The 21,786-nt window shown below is 45.3% G+C and overlaps 1 protein-coding gene across 3 annotated transcripts in view; it reads left to right on the plus strand.

Annotated features, from left to right (window-relative positions):
* Positions 1-21,786, plus strand: part of LOC144933623 (inositol-tetrakisphosphate 1-kinase-like) — a 91,118-nt gene that overhangs the window by 54,286 nt on the left and 15,046 nt on the right. For all 3 annotated transcript variants that reach the window (XM_078858614.1, XM_078858615.1, XM_078858616.1), the window contains 4 exons: positions 3,749-3,874; positions 5,190-5,307; positions 6,248-6,346; positions 8,664-8,704. In XM_078858614.1, the coding sequence (XP_078714740.1) occupies positions 3,749-3,874; positions 5,190-5,307; positions 6,248-6,346; positions 8,664-8,704 (384 nt within the window). The remainder of the gene's footprint in view (positions 1-3,748; positions 3,875-5,189; positions 5,308-6,247; positions 6,347-8,663; positions 8,705-21,786) is intronic.

Here is a 21,786-nt window from a genome sequence, read left to right on the forward strand (position 1 = left end):
AGAACGAGAGAGTGGAACTTCAGCGTACATGTCAAGTCTCGTGGATCACACTACAGACTTATTTTTTTTGACAATTTCGATTGTCTTATGGCCATGCTCTGGATCCTCACGTTTTTTTATTGTTGTTGTTGTTTACCTCTATAATACGCTGAATAATTCAATATTCTTTACGTACCAAACTGCCGCCCACTGGTACAATGTTTAGAATAACATTGGAAATGTGGGCAACTATACAGACTTGGGAAATAGTTTTTTTTTTACCAATGTACAAAACATTGTTTATTGGATTTCCCCCAAGGTTTTTTCAGTCGGGGCCTCGCTGATTTGCACCCTTTGTGATTAACATGCATGTGTTTAGTACTCTCTTCTCAAAGAATAAGTGGCTCTCCTGTCTATTATGTAGTGAGTGCACAGAGATCTGGTTTACAATTAGACCACCTAAGATTTGCATGTCAGCTGCCTGGTCAGATGATAAAAATGAGGGCACGGATGTGGGAGAGGACGGATGTTTCTCCTGCGTCCTTGGTGATGCGGTAACGTCACAGGTCTCCCACACGTAACCGTTCCCTTACCCAATGTCCCGGAGGTTGTGTGGTTGGGCTAGTATTTGACACAATTCCATGTTGACCGTTGCACATTGCACACAACCAACACCACTGTGTATTATCTCTAGATTTGAAGCTTTCGTGACTGCAAGGATTCATACTCTTTGGTTTTTTCGGTAAAGTCGGGTAGGTAAAAAATAAAAGAAATGAAAACAACTAAATTAAATCACGACGTTTTGGAAGACGGAGGCTTGTGTTGCTTCCGAAACGTCGTGATTAAATTTAGTTTTAATTAATTTAATAAAAAAAATTACCTACGTGACTTTACCGAAAAAACCAAAGAGTATGTGTATTATCTGTCATCAATTTTTTTTTACTTTTCCCCCTATAAAGTGAAAATATTTATTTGGTGATGCTATTAATCTTGTGGGCACTCTTCAATGCAAAGAGGGGGGTGGCATTCTCATTGGCTAAAGAGTGTCACGAGATATTATCCGGCAGATCACATGACACGGGGATTTGTATTTTTGTTTTTATCGGGCAAGCACAGCAATTTACAACAAGATGCAAGGCGAGGTCATCTTTTGTGACCCTTATATGTTTTGACCCTGAAACGAAATTATGCCCTCTGGAAATTTTGAGCTGAAACATCGTTGTTAGAATTGTGAGCCTGTAATTGGAAAAGGAGACATTGTGTGTGCTCGTAGAGGCGTATTATGCACCGAACAAACGCAGTGACTGCATCCAGAATGGGCATTTGTGTAGCAGATAAATGCATTGCATCTGTTATTCATTTTGAGCAGGATCAAGCACTCTTTGACTTCAGCCTCTATTTTTCTGTATCTGTATGCATCTTAGTCGTGACCCAGCGTGACGGTGTGTCTGCTATAATCAAGTATTCATGCCATCTGAGCTTAGCATTCTGTTATTGTACCTGTAAAATGACTCGACTACTTCGACTAGTATTTCTGAGTAGAGTAATAATAGCGGTCTATCAGTAGTAACGATGCCTTATAAAGGCGTGCTGTTTTTAATTTGGTAATGTGTGTTTATCAGACGTCATAAGGCCCGTGACCACTAAATATGGAGATTCTACAAATGTGCTTTTCTACTTTATTCGCCTGAGCTCATTGCAGGTCTGCCAACGCATTTTGAAACGAGGCTCCGCTTCGCACAACCGTGAATATCAATGAGATTGGGATCGTCGATTTTCCAGGACCAGTTGGCGCAGGTTCCGATGCTTGACTTTTTTGTTGTTGTACATTTGTATATTTTTGTAAAGAAGGAAAAAAATGTGTTAACCGAGCTTTTGGAAGCCGTCGTTAAGGATGCTGAAGATGGATCGCGGTGACTCGAGTATATTTTGTCAGGGAAGAACAAAAAACTATCTGCGCAATGCATGAACATCAATCCTCTCCCCACAAAAAGTTAATTGAACATACTGCTTCAATAGCGCAAAGTGTGTTGAATGATTTATATTAGGTGTAGGGTTGGGCATATGCGGTTATCCAAGTAATTGATTACTGTACCTATCATCAGTTCGATTGACTTCATGATTTGGATACCACAAAAATTGTTAGGGAACAAAAAAGTCTTAGCTCTTTTCCCACGTGTGTTGTTGGACAGGGGTTGATGGGCGGAGCATGTTGACGTCATCGGCCTGTAGCAAGCTGAAGCACCGATATTCATCAATTAATTGGTCAATTAATTCATCCATTAATTGATGCACATCACGCCTACCCAGTCCGTTGAATTTAATTCTAATTTAACGTAGGTGGCATGGGTTAAATGTATCTTACGGTTTACGTAACTGCCTGCCGTGTTATTTAGGACTATTACTCGAGCTGCAGTTCTAACTTGTTCGTCTATGTGGAAGGCGGGGGAAAGAATCCAAATTTAATCAGGCACATAGCCATCCTTTGTGATGCTGAATGCCTAAGTCTGCTCTTGCCAATTGATTTAATGGGATGAACAGTGAATAAAAGCCTGATGAGGTATTACCTGGCAAGGCCGCCAACCTGTGTGGACTGTCCTGCCAAGTGCTGGCGTTATTTTGTCCACATTTATACATCATCATGCGAAATCGTAAACATTGGTTGCCCAGGAATGCAGTTATATGACAACACAATCGGGCACGTGCGTGCATGGTTAATAAATAAATGTATACTTTTCACAAGACGTGTCTATCTGCTTGTGTGGTCATCCGGAACGCTCTTCATTCCGATACAGGGAAGTCACTTGAGCTATGCGCTTTGAAATCTAGATTGAAAACTGATTTATTTTGTTAGAACTACTTTTCGTGTTTAGTTGTCCTTCCCCCGCACCTCCGATTAGCACGGTTGGCTACATACGTTTCGGAAAAAGTTCAACATACGTACTTACATATGGCCTCAAGAAAGTTTGGTGGTTTGAGCAGGTGCAGGTTGTACCTGAACGCCCACAGCGCACGGCTAAGATGCAAAGTGCGGTTATAAAAAGGGGTGCAGTTTAAACTGAACGAGTAAAGGTTGCCTAGTGGCCCAGCAAATATCCTGCACCTCTGTGAGTGAACCAGGGTTCTCCAGTGCAGTGAGTTCAATGCTCTCATTAAAAAAAAACTAGTAATACTGTACATTTGAGTTATCACCAGATGTGTCTATATTCTAGCTCCTGAATGTTGGATATATCAGTTTCACTGCTATGCGACAGATGCTTCATCGTATCCGGGTGTGTGGAATAGTGCACCACCTTGTGTGTGGGTAACAAAGGTCAGTTTGAAATTGTTTCAGAAATAAGTTCTGCATTATCCGCTTCCACGGCCCATTCTCCAGCGATACTGGGTTGAAAGAGTTACAAATGGGCACTTTGTCTCGTGGCAATGCTGCCAGTGGGAATACATTTGTAAAACAAAATAGGACAAAGACAAAAGTATAACATGAAACAACTAACGAATACTCAGGTAATAAACGTATTAACTTATTCTTCTGAACTTTTTACATGTAGATACCATTAATACCTAGCAGACTTCTCTTTGCTCCCTGCAGATAAATGGTCATAAGACAATTCTCACATACTATTTGGTTGCACTTGGCTGATGAAGGAGGGTTTTGGTTTCCTTTGGGAGAGAAGAGAGGTGATGAGCTGGCCCCTTGAGTCCCGGGAGCTGCTTTGACCTACGGCGGTCGCGTCAATCCTTCTCCATGTTGCATTGCTCCATTGCGCAGATCGATCTGCAGCGTGACCTCGATCAGCAGGGCCCATTCCGAGTGATCTTACACAAGCTCACTGACCTGCTGCTGGAGGCCGACCAAGGCAACGCCACCTCCACCAACCTCGTGCAGAGGTTCCAGGTCAGAGCGCGACCCCACACACCTCTGGCTGCATAGCGGAAGCTGGAAAAAAAACACAACCGGCTGGGTGGTTCAGTGGTCTCATCTCCTGAGGTCCTCGACTCAAAGCCTAAAGATTGTTAAGGTTCTATGTAAAGGTTTCTAAGTATTTGAGATTTGTATGGTGGTCCCATGCCAATCACCACAGATTGTGGAAAATATCTGTCATTAACACAGTGATGTAACTTCATTCTGGCTGCATCCCACAGTGAGAGTTCAACATTGGCAGGATAAATTAAGTGAATCAAAGGCAATTGATAAAATTGTGAATGAACTTTGAATCCGATGAAAACAAAAATTGTTGTGGTTCTCTTTATCGCTCATGACTTTCCGTCTGAAAGTATTACGAATGAAATTGTGTACGACTCAAACATTGTCTTCATTGTACAGTTTCCATTGGGACCAAAGTTTAAGCTATCGATAGAAACCTTCCAAAAAGCCTTATCAAATATATTTTTCACTGTTGATATTGAATTTTCATACTTGGCAAGGTGGCTGTGAAGTAGCCAGGAGATGGCAGGAGAGTCATGGATTCAAGAATCTATCTGTACCCCTCATGCTTGGGCTTTGTCTGAGTAGTCTGGATTCCTCTCTAAACACTCATGAATGGAATTAGTCCAAGGTCACAGTGCAGGAACCTCCTGAAAGAGATACTCGTGAGGCTGTCTTGGTTACGCAAAGGAACATTGTTTGCAGATTTTAATTTGCAAAATTCTTCATTGCATATTTACAAAGTTTATGATGTAGTTGGATCCTGGCAACCGAAATCTTGTTTGTCTTCTTTAATCACTTGCTAAGCACAGACCTGAATTTGTCTAATGCAAAGCGGCCAGTAACAAAAAGCACTAACTATAGCCAAGCAGATATGAACAAATACATTCCTCGAGTTTCGTAAGGTTACAGGAAATTTGGAAAGGGCTGCACACGTTAATGAGAGCGGAAATAGCCAATCGGGCAATTAGAGTCTTTGACAAGGGTGGCAGTATGAGGGCATGACATTCAAATTCAACGTGGAAGTAGCGCTAACAGAGCGACAATAAAGCAGCTGAACGAGTGAGTGATTGTGACGATTCGGATTTCTTACTCCGTGCAATAACAGCCACGTTGAGTTCTCAACGTAACCCAGGTCGCCCTTGAAAATAAAAAAATAAATTCACGTGCCCCAGTGGTTTTATTTCATCTGCTGGTTAAATAAAGGATTCAATGCATCATGCATTACTCGCCGGGTGTGCGTGTGTTTTGTTTCTCTTTGCCTTTTAAACTAAACCACATTCAGAGCTACGTGGACAGTCACCCGGAGACGATGCTGCTCGACCCACTGCATGCCGTGCGGAAGCTGCTTGACAGATGCCGGTCTTACGACCTCATTCAGGAGCTTGAAATATGCCGGCTGGGTAAGCTCTCTGTTGAAATGGCGTGGGGGAGGTGGGGGGGGGGCAGTGGTAGGAGGGGGTGGGGGGGGGAGTCAAGCTTTCATCTGCTGAAGGCGACGGACGGGTCACTGCCAGGTTATCGCGCGAAGAATTTCACGTAGGCCTCTTCTTGCATGTCATTTCGTTCTCTACCAAGAGTGTCCAAACACACGTGTCAAACATTCTGGTACCCAGATGCCTGATTGAAAATACAAATTCCCCTCGTGTGTTTTTTTGTTTGGCCCGGACATTACATATTATGATATAATCGCTATGTTTCACCGATGACTAAATCACCCAGTATGCGCCCGATCTTATCAGATCTCGGAAGGTAAGCGGGGTTGAGCCAGTACAGTGCTTGGTAGGGTGACCACCCTACCAAACACACGGGTTATTAATAGTGCACAGAGTGATGACATCATGGCGGTCATGTTGCATGAGTAACTTCATGGCGGCCATATTGCTTGAGGTTGTCTTCCTGGTAGTTGATTGGCTGGTGCATTGGGAGCAAAGGTGTAATCCCTATCACCCGGAGCCACACGCATTCGTTTACAATCTGACTAGGACTTGCACTTCAAAATACGATCTTTTGCTTTACGGAATTTCGGTACCTACTACAGTCGCTGCCTGCCCAGGGTTATTTAGGCTGTTGTGTCTTTATCATCACAAGAACACGGTGGCCTGCATTTTATTCCCTCTCATGGCCAATATTAGTGACAAATATATGGGCCTACCTAAGGTCGACTTAACCTTAACTGAGTACCTGATGCGATGTGTAATCTCAGCACTGGGGAAACAAAGACGGCCAGGCATGGTTTAGGTCCCACCATCCCTCTTGTGCAACATGCAGCTCGCTCACAGCAATTGCCCGCCGACCATTCCGCTAAAGGCTACACGGGGGAATCTTTGTTTCTGTTGTCAGAGAGAGCGATCAGCACGCCAGCTTTTGTGCGACTCAACACGTCGGACCCGGAAGAAATGCTGGCCCTGATGCGGGAGCGCAACGTCACCTTCCCGTTCGGTGAGGCTCGTGCGCACCGGGACCCAGAACGTGCTCGGCATCTCTTTGGCCGGCTGCACTCTCGTCCACGACATGACCGCCCAGTGTGGAGAATGAACGTAGACGCTTTGCGTGATTGCTATAGGGCAGGGTTCTTACATTTGGCGGCTTGTGGGCCAGACGGGGCCCACGGAGACGCAAATAGATGCAGAATAGTGTGATGAGATGTAAGCAAGACGTAACAATTTTATTTTGTATTCGCTAAATTCTCGAATTAAATCTCACAACTTTGAATATTGTGAACCTCATTCGCATGAACAAAACCAGTGAGAACCCCGCAGAGGAAATTAATGAGATCAAGGGTGCGGGGGTAAACACCTAGACATACCACGAGCTAGGCAGGGCGATAGTAAACTTCTAACCGCCCGACGTCACAGACAGTCCAGGGAACGACCGCAAGGGTGTCCAGCGCACCAACCCTGGAGGGATTCCTCAACTCCTGACCCGAGCCAACAGTCCCCTTCCGAGAGGCATCCACAACACGTGGATCCTACTTGTTCCACGGTCCTGCCAGACCAGCACACGAGACAGATACCCCTCCAAGCACCTCACACACTTGCTGAGAGGGATATAAAAGATGTGGAGGAATTAGGTAGAGATTAGTTGTCACATGGGCAGACGTCATGACGTCTTGACTCCATGTGACATCGTGACACGTAATGTCAAGTGTCCCACCAGCACAAGATGATTCAAGTATCTGGCCCGATAAAAAATTTAGTTGAAGAACCCTGCGATAAAACTTATTTTCAAACGTGAGTCCTCAGAGACGTTTTGATAAGTTGTAACAGACATGTAGAGAATACAACTTGTGAACTTCAAATGCTGTTTTGTTACATGAACAGGAGGCATGTAGTGATTGTCCCAGACCTCGGAGATTCGTTGAATTGTCACAATTCGAGGTTGAGATTCGGTTGAAGAAATGGCTTCTCTGTTGTCGAAATGAAAGAATCTCACTTGTATACCTACCATAATCACCCAGGAATATATGTCCTTAACGCTCGTGACGTCACTCCACATCGACCAGTCCCCCTCATTAATATTCATCAGCAGGTGACGTCCTCCAAATGGACACCCCCCCACGCCTCATTAATAATCATGACCGGGTGACATCACTCAATATGGAGTACTCCCCCCCCCCCCTCACTAATAATCATGGGCAAGTGACTTCACTCCACATCGAACAGCCCCCCTCATTCATAATCATGAGCAGGTGACGTCCTCCAAATGGACACCCCCCCCCATTCATAATAATTAGCGGCTGACGTCACTCCACATGGGGGGGCGAGGCGCCTCCTCCCCCCTCCTCGGCGTCAACTTACAGCCCTCACTACAAAGGCAGAACCCTCACGTCACGTGATCTCCGTCACGCTGTTGAGACATCGAAGTAAAAAGGATGTCATGACAAACAAGGGATTATAACCTTTAAACGAAATAAATCTGTGTCACCGCGGCCTTACAAATTGCACACGAATTTATGCAATGAATATATCACGTCGCAGTTTGCTTTTCGCTTGCAAATTTAAAATTTACTGCAATACACCCGTCCTTGGACGGGAAAAAGGCTATTTGTTTCATATTTATTCAATTTTGCTCTACTTTGTTTGCATCATTAGTGTTAATGTAATATTAAAATAAAATTTGCATCTTTTGTAAATAATGCATTCTCGCCTGTGTGGCTTCATGCAGGTGGTCGGAGGATAATTAATCGGTTTCTGCAGATCAATGCATGGTTATATGCCTAATGACCAGGGCACGAATTTCTGCAGATATTTAAAATCAACCTAACTATGGGTTGGTGCAAATTTTCTGGTTCCACAATCGCTATAATTTTCGGCCACCTGTCACACATATTGCACTCGTGTATATGTTTGGATGCTACCGTATTGTAATGATAAGTACATTGGACTTATAATATGGAGTTCGCCAGTTCGATCTCCTGGCAAGGCAATTGAAACAATGGTCCGAGTTTCTGAAATACCCCAAACCCGTCCATCCTGCAGTGTAAATGAGTACACCGCAGTTTGCCGATTGACGTCTGGCCAGCGTGGAAGAGTAGGCCAAAGACCCTCCAGGTGCCCTCTAGTGGAAGACCTTCTGCCAGCAGACGCTTGAGCAAGCAGTTGCAGGGCCGCACATTTAACGTAATCTATGCATCTACGCGTTTATATTGTGTACACCATGCTATGTTTAACTGAAGGTTGTTTTCAGTTCATTTTTATTATGATATTTTTTTCTGCACCTGCTTTAATTACTCCTGTGTATTTTGTTTCGCTTGCAGTGTGTAAGAATATTGTAGCCCATGGCTCAGCGTCTCACGAGGTACGTTACCGTTATTGTTTGTTGTTGTTTACTGCGTGAGTTGATGCAAGTGCACGTTTCTTTTCTGTGTTTTTTTCCAGTTAGATTTTCTTTTTTTTCTTGGCCAAAGACAGCTGTTTGGGTTTTTATATTGTGTGCATTTCTAAATCCCCGTTGCACGTGCCAGATTAATGTTTAATCAGTGCGGCGAGCAGATCCGCAGTAAAGCGTTGCCACCTTTCCCACATTAAAATTGATGTGTGGCTGGTTCACTGTGTAACTTACCCGTGTGTCGATAGTTCAATGTTAATCTGCCATTTTATTGAATGACTGTGTTATCTTGGCGTGGTCTTGGACTCTTTTTTTTGTGCTGCCTTGGTCAAGCTAGATAAATTGGACTTTTCGAAGAAATGTATTTATGAATATTTAGTACCTTGCTTACCATTTTCTAAATTTTTCACTCCGATCGTTTTCTTTTGTATTTTTCGATTTAAAGCTGTATTGTTTGCTATTGTCACTTGCTGACCCAACAATACTGGACATCTGTGAAAAAGAGCTTCACAGCTCATCGGATTCCTCCTCCAGTCTAAGCAAAGATTCTGATTCTGAACTCACGGCTCCATCAGAGCCCTTGTAAAGTGCAGACGATGATGCTGCACCCTCCTTTCGCCCTCTCGAACAAATGAACACTTAAAAATAATAGGTTTTCCCGGTGCCGTCCCTTATTGCCTGGCAAAAGCCGTAAACCGCAACACACACACACACGTCGGTTTTTTTTCTCCCACCGGGACAGTGTTGCCAGTGTTGCGTGCGGTGCAAACGGCGTGGCTGCCAAGCAAGGTAACAGAGCGCACCGCGCTTTTTGGCCCAGACACCCTTCATACGTTTAAAACACTTCCTCCGTAACTGGATATCAAGTCCTCATGAAAAAAAACATCCTTTTAACCAAATAATTTGGTGATGCTGCATTGGCGGTAGTGCACAAGCACAATTAACAACAACACAAACCCTCAATATATTCACTGCCTTACAAGGAACAGTATATAATAGGCGACGTTTTGGGCATTGTCCTTTAAACACTTGCATTGCCAATTTGTGTTAATGTACAATATGATGTCTTTAGACCCTGTAGAGTGATGAAAGATAAATATTTGGTGTTGTGCAAGATCAAGGTTACAAAATAACGCATCATTGCAAATATGGAAAGGGGATGGAAATTCGGGAAGTGGGAGCAGCAAAGGAGATTGGGCGATGTCCTGTCACATGATGACTAATGGCTGGTTGATTTAAAAAATAGAAAGTGTTTGCTGAATGTGATGGAGCAGGAAAATTAAAACATTATTGTCGTGATGTAATTGGTATACACACATAGCAGAGCAATTGCAGCATGACAATTGCAACGGTTTATTTTTAGGAGCACTTTCATCCTTAGGAAAAATATGTAAAGCATGGGTAGAGAATGCCATGGCTGTATCAACATCATTTTGCTTATCAGTGTAAATGCCATCTTGTCGCCTTGATTATTATATTCTTTAACCCAGGTCACCCTTGTGCTAAAATATAGGTGATGATAGTTTCAAGTACTGCACCGGTCATTAATTTCGGGCAAATGCTTCTCTTGGATTTTCTCAGTTCAACATTGGAACCTAATGCTCAAAATCTCTCCATGTTCACTGCACAAACATTCCAACAGTTCACACGACAATCTGATATCGTGGAATATTAAACGACTTGAAAATTGGGCCCTTGAAACAAATGCAAAAATGCATTTTAAGGCATACGGAAATAGTTCACCTGCAATTTTGGTCACCGATAACACCCGATTAGGACATTTGCAACGTACATGGAGCCGTCCGTGTAACAGTACGGTGAATTATTACCAGAGAATGTTAATCTTGAATAAAGTTAATAACCATTTCAGCCCTTTATAAATCCACTGGATGAAGCGCTCCCCTATGCCATGTAAGTGACGGGGTTTTTTTTCTTTTTTGTTATTCATCCGTCACCACGCTGGCTAGTGCAGTGTGGTGAGGTGGGGGAGCGGCTAGGACTGGTTCAGGTATCACCACTCACGCAAGCAGCCATGGCAGGGAACGGGTGAGATTGGCAGATTCATTATGGCGCATGCTAACCACTTTGCCACTGCTTCCCCAACTCCTGTATACGCGTTGAAAATTGGAGGATTCAATGAAACAGGAATCAAAACTTTTTTACATTTGACTTCATGCCATAGGTAAATGAAGTTCATTTGATAAGAGGTTTTTTTTCTGCTGTAGGAAGAAGCTGTAGACATTGATTTGTAATTGGTTTACAGGAAGAATTCTCCTGCTTTAAACAGATCATGAAATGACAAGACCATAACAAGCTCTTCATATCCTTGAGACCGGACCAGGGCAAGGAATGCATCTCTCGTTAACAAAAGCACCCTTTCCGCATGCATTGGCACTCGGCCAATCCGTTCTATGTAACTTCTTCTCAAGCGGGTCGTTTGTCTGTCCGCGGCTGGCTGTCGCGTGGGCTGAGTGGGCCCACGTTGCTTGTCACTCAGCTCGCTGGCGATCGCCACTTGGGCTGTCGACATTCTCTCCCTAGCCTGGCGTCGGCAGGACACTGTGTGGCTCTACAGCGGCGTTTTTCGGTCTGTACAGTGTGATGTTCGGCACGATGTCCGACGTTTCGCTGCACGTGCTGAAATAAATCTTCAGGAGATGCATCGAAGCTCGCAGCACTTGGTGGTCACGCCGAACTTGGACATCGTGCTGAACAACACGCTTAGAAAGCACATGTGACAGCCGTAGAGTGCGACTGAGAAATCATGCAGTATATGTGTCACTGTTAGAGGACTAATACACCTAACCAGGATATTGGTCATGGCCAAACACTTAGCAGTTAGCAATGACCTGCAAGTTGTCCTGCAGCGTGTATTGTATTGGAGGCTGCCCTGGCAACAGCTGCTTCTGTTCAGCAAACCGCATTTGCGCGTGTGTTTTTTTTATTTTGTTGTTTTGGTTTTGGCTAATGACTGCTGCCAGTATGTTTGGGAGCTCGTAGAACACAGAAGCAAACTGAGGTCTGGAATTTTTAACGCCTTCCAGTCGTGTGAACTGTAAGCTTTTTCCTCCCGTAAAGTTTGTATTCACCTGCAGCTGGTTTGAGTGGCGCTGCCAGATCTTGTCTGAACAACGACGGCGTGAATTGCTTGCGTTTAACGAGCTGGGGAAACGGGCCATTGACTGGCTTGTTCGTTTAATTTGGCCCTTCATTCGGGAATGTTCTAATTTGGAATCTGTTCAGCGTGGTGCGGCGAGTGGTATTTGTAACGCCCGTATGAGTAACCTTGAGAGCAATGCCGTAGCAGGTTAGCAGGCTGCCCTGTGAACTTGGATACTTGAGTGAAATTTCTGGCTGTGGCTAATATCAGTGGCGAGTGATACCTGCACCGGTCCAGGTACCCCATCACCCGTGACCATGGTAAAGTATAATGAAGCTACTCGCACGCCGCCATGGGGGTCCCTTCATCCAGCAGTGGATTGACAAAAGGCTGTAGAGTAAAACATTTAGGTTATCAAGTCAGGATTGAATACTGCTCCGTCTAACTGTAATTGTGCACTCTTGTGCACTTTTCACATTCTATGCACTGCAGCACAATTTCAATTGAATCAATGTTACTGCGTGGACACTTATTCCACCATTGAGCGTGCCCAGTTGAACAAACCGTGGAATGATAATGAAACCTATTCCCCGTCAAGCTGTGGTCTTTGAAGTACAGCTCTTGCAAATCAAAAATTTCAGATTGAAGCTGCTCAGACAGATATGAGATGTATATATTTGACTAAATTACCCTGAATGTGCCCAATTTCATCAGACGTTGGACACTTTAATCGTATTTAGTATGAGGAAGGCGCCACTGATGTTGGCCACATCAATGGGTTCTGGCCACGGTGCACAAAACCAGTCCCATCATTAACACCATATAGCAGATGTTATTGTCAGTTTTAGCTGTTGAAGCCATTTGGAGTTGGCACCTTTGATAACAGTGTTTTGTCGTTATCCTTCAACGAGGATAAAAGCGCTTATTGTGTCATGAGATTAACTTTCGTTGTCCTTCCCCCACACCTCCGAGTCGCACGGTTGGCTACGTATGGTGCGAAAAAGAAGCTCAACATACAATGACTTAAAAAAAATAAGAAACTCGGGATTATCATGGAATGGCGTGGGCATGCACACAGTTGTCTAGTTGCGTCCAAGGTGTGTTGTACCGATTTGCCATTCAGCGTACAAACTATAAAACTAGAAACTATTTTTATTTTACGGGGTAAGGGCCACTGAGATCAATAGCTGTTTTTCAGAGGCGACCTGGCCACAAATGATAGCTCAACAAAGCGGCTTATCACGTGGAAATTTATAGCCGCCAAATACTCTGAACGCATGTTTCTACATTTAGAGGGTAACCCCCGAGAAAAATCCACGGGAGCACGGGTAGAACACGCAAACTCCAAATATGCACGCGTCAGGGTCGGGATCGAACCCACGACCTGTATACCAGGCGAGGTAGTTAACATCTCGCGGCCGTGGTGCCCAGCAACGTCTCAAGGGGTCTACGGTCTTGCACTAGGCCGAGGCAGCTGCACCAGGTTAATCCGCTGTCATGGCTTCCTTCCTTCCTTCACAGCGGAGTTAGATAACTGTTCAAAAACTGGTGGAACGACTCTTATCTGATAAAGCACACACACACACAGCGCTTGTGAGCCAGTCAGTGGCCAGCCCTGTGCAGTCTCTGTGCTGCTTGTCGAGTGTAATGTTCTGGCTTTGCAGGGCACTTAGCTGCATACTTTAACATCACAAGAAAATAGCTTCGCAATGGAATCTTTAACCCCGATATTCGGTTAAACGGCAGATACAGTCGCTGTTTCTTTGAAAATGTAACGTAGATACTGATCACTGAGTTGTGAAAATGTGGTTACATCCCACTGGCTTAACTTCCTTTGATACTTAAAGGAACTAGGGTATTCATTATTTCAATTGCATACATAATATGAGAATAGGGTTTCCCCTTTTTTCTGGCAACCAAACAGGTGTTAAGATGTTAAAACACCAAACTGAAACCTTTTACAGGGAATCATGTCTGCATTATCCACAATACTTGGGGTCATACTGCAAACAAAAACCATACTCTGATAATATATGCATTGTCTTTGAAACTGATTGGTCCACACCAGAGACAGCTATCTTTTGAGCCTAGTCTCAAACGGTGTTAGACCAGAGGACGCCAAAAGGCGTACAGCACAAAGACAATGCTGCACTATCAGAGTGATGAGAGCTCGGGGTGAGCAGCTACATCATGGGACCTCCTTTGCCAATACCAAAATATGAGAATAGGTATGGTTTTTGTTTGCATTCTGACCACAAGTATTGTGGTTAATGCAGACATGATTCCTTGTAAAAGGTTTCAGTTTGGTGTTTTAACATCTTAACACCTGTTTTGTTGCCAGAAAAAAGGGGAAAACCTATTCTCATATTTTGGTCCTGGCAAAGGAGGTCCCATGATGCATACATAAGTTTAGTACGGTAGTTAATGTCAACGCATTTGGACTTATTTTGGACCAGTGTAACCGAGTAGGGATGTGGTGACTCACTGATTAATATTAATTATCGTGCTCCCTATACTCTCATCGAACTGTGCGTGTGGGAATCTTATTTTTGTATAATACTTAAAATGAAATTGCATGCTAAATGTTACCTTCAGTGAACAGGGCAGTACAAACAAGACAGGACGGATATTCGAAGAACAAAAAAAAAAGTGTACAGAAGGCAGTAAAGACAAGACGAAGCATCGATTTGCTTAGTCAAATCGCAATCCCAAAATCCTGGCAATTCATTGCGTAGCTGGGGTCGAAATGGGAGAGATTTCTACTTGGTAACCGAGTATGTTCGTCCCAAACGTGTGCTATTTGCAAATGTTGATAAAGGTATCTGAAAGTAGACTGTTGCTGTGGTGACATGTCACAAGCCGGAATACGTACAAAACCGTTTGGCTAATAAGTAAACTATTAAGCACCGATCTTGGTAGCTTCGCGTAAAATGTGGCCAGCCTTGTGTGCGCAGTTCAATGCCAGGTGGCGGGATTGATGTTTCACTTGGGAATCAAGTCGCGTGCGTCTTGGTAGAGTTCCCTTCTTGAATCTCTCTCGTGTGTGAACGGGTATTGATCAACTTCAGCAAATGAGGGGGAGCCCCAAAAAACTGCGCGAGAGTCCAAAGTGTGCAGCTGTATGGTTTCCGTTAGCGCGTACAGTGGTCCAGCGGCACGTGTTCGCATTTGCAGAAGTGAGCGCGTGACCCCAAACAGGAAAACACACTTGTAAGAGGGGGGCGTTAAAATTATGCCAGCTTTAAAATCTATCTTTTTTTTTCAAGCAAAAGCCAATAAAAACATGCGACCGCAAACGCGTTAATTTAAATGGCCCGCGATATATGCGCTCTAAAAAAACAATTTAAAAACACCACAATCCCAGTCATCTTGCTGCTGTAACTTCCAAGCTATTTATCGTATTAAACGCGAGCGATTAGCACCGGTCGGTATATTTTGATGACAATGCAGCAATTTTGACCGCGAGTCTCGGGTAGTTTTTTTTTGCCACACTGCGGCGTGATGACGCACCCCGTGGCGGCCACTTCGGGGTCGTCCATAAATGACGTCACGCACCTAGAGTGGGGGGGGGGGGGGTTTGAGAAATATGACGTCACATCAAAATGCACAACTTCAAATATAGAAAACACATTCTACTTAATTAAATAGACTTTTTCATAAATGTTTTCTCCTACAACATCAGAGTGCAGCGTCACATAAAATACGCACTACAATGACAATAGTTTAAAGCGATTTGAAGCATGTTTTTTTTGGGGGGGTGGGGGCAGAGCTTTGTGACGTCATATTTGAGGGGGGGGTCAAAAATCGTCCAAAATCTCGTGACGTCATTTATGGACGGCCACTTATATCCCTACATGTAGGCGTTTTTTTTCCAATTAAATGACGGTCACGTGCCACGCGGTTTTTCCTCCACGGCGATTAGTCGGTTTGGGTTGATGGCCAAACAAGGTTTTATCTGTCACCGTTACATGTGGCCCACCGTTAAGCCAATTGCGCTGTCATCCTTGCCTGCGTGGGATCTCCTTAGCCCCCTTGCTGCTGTACGAGGAGCTCCGCTTGTGTCAAGACACACACGACCAAGCAACCTGGAATGTGCCAAATGGAGACCCAGCGAAACGGGGCTTTGCAATAGCCGTCGATGGTAAACGTGATCGGCTGGGTCATTTACGGGGGTCATTTACGATGCCACCCACCCAACCCACCCACTCCCGAATGCGTCGAAAACGTCGGTACCGCCGATAAATTTAATCACGTGCCGAGCAATTTGTGAGTGTCTCCGGGCATCCGTGAAGTGCGCAGAGGCATCACAAGATGGACGAATGGGGGGCCCCTACCTCGCCACCGCTTTGGATCGTGCCGCACTGTATCGCCTACAGTTTATAATATTTATAAGCCGTTTAGAAGCGCTAAGCTTGTGAAATTGCATTAGCTCAGGCGAAAAGGTCGGATGACACCGCACTTGTTAGCGTCCCCCGCCCCACGCGCGGTGATTAAACATGATCAACAAAGGCGAGCCTCCCCAACAAATACTTGAAAGCCTTAACTAATATACTATAATAACAACAGATGACTCGTCCGTCCCTTCAACCTCCCTTCGACCGAGACGGCGGTGTTTTACTGCCGAGGCTGTGCGATCTTGCCCCCTTTTGCCTCGGCAAAAGCCCGTGCGTGCTGGTGATTTTGCTACGTGCCCCCGGTTTTCACGACCGCGTCGATTGTGCGCGCGTGTGCGCGTGCGCGCGCGTGTGCGCGTGCGTGCGCGTGCGTGCCTGCGTGTGCCCCACCAAGGGCAGTGGTGCAGGGGTTGGCGCGCTGCGCTGCGAACCTGGAGGACCCGGGTTCGATTCCCGCTCACGGCCACCGACACCGGTGGCCTTTAAATGAGTACCTGGTGTAGCGGTGTCAACATCGCCGCCGCTGGGGAGACAAAGGCGGCCGGGCGTGGTTGCTGGCCACCCACCCCCCTCGTGTGCTGTGCCGGCCTTCATAGGTGCTCGTTAACAGCACTTGCCCCAACAGTTTGTTTAGGCTATACGGGTGATCTTTGTCTTGTGCCCCACTAGCAGGTCGCGCTCAGCTGCGCTACAAACCCAGCGACCCGAGTTTCGATTCCCGCTCACGGTGGCGATTATCTAAACCGGTCCTGGTGCCTCCTCCTAGGTTGACTCAGCCTCAAATGAGTACCTGTTGCGGTGTGTAAACATCGCCACCGGGGAGACAAAAGCGGCCACCCACCCCCCTCGTGTGCCGTGACGGCACTTGCCCCAACAGTCTGTTGAGGCTATACGGGGGATCTTTATGCTTGGGCCCCACAGTCAGAGTTACCCGTGTCCTGATGTTTCAGCAGGGGTCTCTCCCGTCAACAGGACGTTTTACGTCAGTGAGTGAAGAGGGGGCAGTGGCGGAGTGGATGGGGACATATTTTATAGGCAACCTTTTAATAAACAATTCGATAATATTTTTCAATATGTCAAAGTTAAAGTATCCCCCTGTTTGCATGTGAGACGGTGCTCCTCTCACTCTCTCCTTCGGCCCTGAGCCAGTGACGGAAATTCCACATTCCTATTCCACATTGCAACGAGGAACATTCTAGGAATAACCGCGAGTCAACATCACTGTCATCGTTAAGCATTCTGTCCGTAGACAGGTCTGAGGAGCGATTCTGTTCTCCACACGGCTCCATCCCCGCTTATTCCTGAGTTTGACTTATCGCAAATTGATACAATCACAAAAAGATCATGACTCTGAACTTATGAATTTACGATTGTGAATGAAGGACGACCATGTGCACAGTGCCAATCCCCCTATCGTACGTTGGAAATAAGCCAAAGCAAACTTTTGGATGAATAAATCAAACAGAAATCCAGATGTATATTGGGGAAACAAGAGAGATGACATCGTGACGCCTGTACTGCTGCAATGAACTGCGTTGTACTTGCACAGGGCCAGTTGCAACGGGGCCAACTTTGAACGGGGTGACCTGAGTTAAACGATGGATGCAGAAAGGTTGATTATGACACAAATATTCAACGCCAAGGGACCGTCCATAAATGACGTCACGCACCTCGGGGGGGGGGGAGGGGGTCAGACATTTGTGACGATGTGTGTCGAGGGGGGGTGGGGTTTGATAAATGTGACGTCACATCAAAATGCGCAACTTTAAATAAATATGGACAACACGTTTTACTTAATTAAATAGACTAATAAATGTTTTCTCCTACAACATCAGAGTGCAGCAGCACCTTAAATACGCACTACAATGACAATAGTTTAAAGCGATTTGAAGCATGTTTTTTTTGGGGGGGGGGCAGAGCTTTGTGACGTCATATTTGAGGGGGGTCTGACTTTTTGTGACGATGGGGGGATGGGGGGTCAAAAATCGTCCAAAATCGCGTAACGTCATTTATGGACGGCCCCCAACCCGTATAATGTATTTCCCCTGATTAAGCGATTAAAACTCTGCAAACTATCCCTCGTTACTTTACGTAAAGGAAAAACAAAAACTCCACTTAAAATACAATCCACTAAAAGTGTTGTATATTTGTTGCCCCAAGTGCTTAGAAAGGTCGGATGTAAGGCACTCATTTACATAACCAAATAGCGCAATCTGTACACTTGCCAAGTCCCCGGGCAGCCATTCACCCGGATGGATGTAAGTGGATTATTCGCAGTGAAATATGAACATGATTAATCTCACCCAGGTTACTCTCCTGTAAGCCATCCCCGGCCATTCGCAGTGCTGACGTGACTAGAGTTGGCCTCGGATGCATGGGTAGGACCTGCACTGACGTTGCCATTTTAAGTCGCCGTACGAGAAGTCCTGCCCAGCACTTGCGATCAATCCCTGATTGGTGTGCGATCCATTAGTGCCCAGATAAGTCGATCCATTAATTAAGTTTTGTGTGTAAGCAAGCGTTTCCTCTGACTGCCTGGGGCCCACATCCTGGCTCGCTGCTTCGGTGTGTTGTTCGTCGCAGATCAGACGATGTGGAGGATGACGCCAGCCGGTGTGAGTTGGCACCACCGAGTTGACCGAGCACAATTGGGAATCCAACTTGACAGTTGTTCATTCGCTTGGTACGGTGCTAAAACGCGATGCTCACGAAAGAGTCGGAATTGCGGGGGTCCGGCCCGAACGGGAGTCACGCCGATATTTGTCGGGGATGTAGCGCCGGTGCACGGTCAACCACTGCACCGCCACTCCTCACCAGGATAAACTCATACTCAGACATGTGCGGCCTCTGTATGTTACGAATACCTAGGCATGTAACGATGCGGCGATTCGATCATCGAAGTTGATTCTGACGCTTGTGGTACATGCATTGAATTGCATGTTTAAACATCGATGATACACAAATTGTCTGCAATATGGTATGCTAATGTTACAATTAGAATGATAGAACAAAAGCTGTGCACCTGGAATGGGGGGGGGGATAAGAAAAGTAGTGTGAAAGCGACTGTATAAACAATGCAATTTGAATCTCATTATTGAATGGAATTGCAACCCTGTACCATGATGGTTCAGTGAGCTGCTTTGTAGGTGAGGCATTACAAGCCTGCCTGTAACCCTTTCCTGCACACAGTGGGGTGTGTGTGTGTATGGCTAGGTCGAGGAAGCGCATTGGTGTGCGCTTTGCAAACGAGACAATTTTTACAACTTGTGCAAGCCATATTGTATATGTGTGTGTGTATAAAGCATCGCACGGCATTCAAAAAAAATATCTCGGGGCTGGCGTAGGCGTGCATTGTACACCGAGATCGAGGAGTAATGACCTGCACGTGTTTAGCAGGTTATCCGACATGACATAACCCTCGTCAAGACGTTCAGAAAGATGCTTCGTCTCCCAAGGGCTTGTATGATTTCATCGCCGGTCCACCCAGGTTTCAGGGCATTTCCTTTATAGAGCCTCAAATTAGGTGGCCTTTTGTGACGTTTTTAAAATCACTCGTTGAATTCCAATTGTGCTGTCGGTAGTCGAAGAGCAAGGTGAGCGAGTGTACACTGCTGCGTCTCCCTGCTGAGGAGGGGCCGTGGAACATGACACTACTTAGCCATTGCCAAAAGGAGTTGTTCATCGTGCATCTGACCTTCGATGTAGCATTTCCTTACAAACAGTACATTTGTAGGTACGGTATTTGAACCATTCTCAGTGAACAAGGCTACCATGAATGTGCTCGTATATCGCGGGCGGGTATTGTCTGCTCTCTCGTTTTACCCAATTAAGCAATTCAGAGGTGATTTGTCAAATTATCACTGTGATGCCAGCACATATGGCCTACTCTTTTTTTCACGAAACATCACGAGATTATTTGGCATCCTTTATGTCCACTGTGAAAGCGTGCAAACGTGCTTTTGTTTTAATACACGTGCAGTATTAATCATTAACGGTTGCAAACCTCATGCCTCCAAAGCTTGCTTGGCCATGTCACCACCCTCAAGGCTGGACTTGGCTTAATTTGTCAAGAGTGCAAATCATTGCCGGGATCGTCAGCTGACTTCACGTGAGAGCCTTCGAGGGGGGCTCGTCAAGATCTCTGTAGCGTAGGTACTGAGCAGCTGAGAATGCTCGTAGTGGCGTTGCAACATTGTGAGGCTGCACACCCGCAACACAGCCTTTCACACGTGTCTGTTGTCGCTAAAGCACACGTTGACATCTCGAATTGGTCACATTCTTTCAGTTGATAATAATAATAACGTAGGAAATGCATTTAAGGTATTGGTATGCAAGTTGTGAACTATTTTTCAGAAACAACGGAAATTCAAGGTTTTCCTGTATTGCTCTCTCCCCGGAGATAAAAAAAACATGACTTCCCACAGTGTGGATATTTATCTTGTGCCAATCTGGTGTTAGTAATGTGAATAGTGTGCTAACGTTTCAGCTATTGCTATGTTAAGGACACGAGGTGTGTGTTGCAGGCAGTTTACCAAAGTGTGATAATGCCATATGTTATATTTCCCGTACAGCCATTTGTCAATCCACAAAATGCCATTTTGGGTATTCGACAAATAATATACGTTATGGGAAATATAGGGTTGCATTTCTGGGTTTGAAATAATCACCCCTTCCCTCTTTGTTTAACTTATAATTCTACGTGATTTCCCCCATTGGCTTTCACACAAAGAACATACTCATAACATACATGGTAAAATAAAAAACAAATATTTCGTAGTAAAACTAACAACAAAAAGGTTAAACTTAAAATGTTTCTTTTTTTTTACGTACGACAAATGATGATGATGGTGGGATGAAGGTGAAGATGATGCTGGTGGGGGTGTTGGAGGAGGCTTATGCGTGGAGTGAGACCGCATGAGAGTTTTGGGGAGCGGAACATGGTGACGAGATAGTCATCGGCAACGTCTGCTGTACTGTACATGCAAACCGCGCGCTACTTACGGCAAGGAGATGAGCATATTAGCAGCGTCAAACCGTGTGTAGCCGAAACGTCATACCTGTCTGCCGGAAAATCTACCTCGATCAGTAAACCGCGTGTAGCCGAAACATGCATTCGACAAATCAGCGTTGGGGAAGTTATGACTACTGTGAACCAACTCGCCTGCAGTGCCAAATTAAGTGCATCCAAAAGTTGCCGTCCACACTTTGCGCGTGTGGAGCAAGATCATAGTGCTCAGCACTCTGCGCTACGAAACTGGCGACCCGAGTTCGATTCCCGGCCATGACAAACATCAGTGGTGATTATCTGAACCAGTTCTGGTCCTCCCCTAGGTCAACTCCAAGCATGGTGTGTAAACATCATCACTGGGGGTGGAGGGGGGGATCCAAGGCGGTTGGGCAGGAGGAGTTTCTGCTCACACCACCTTCTCGTCTGCTGTGCCAGCCTTAAGAGATGCTCGTTGGCATCAATTGGCCCAACAGCCTACGGAGTTTCTGCAGGGGGCTTGGAAGGGTGGGTGGTGGATCTTCGTTTGTGCACGCACAAGCATTGGTAATGT

Source organism: Lampetra fluviatilis, chromosome 7 (assembly GCF_964198595.1).
Source record: "Lampetra fluviatilis chromosome 7, kcLamFluv1.1, whole genome shotgun sequence".
Lineage (NCBI taxonomy): Eukaryota > Metazoa > Chordata > Hyperoartia > Petromyzontiformes > Petromyzontidae > Lampetra > Lampetra fluviatilis.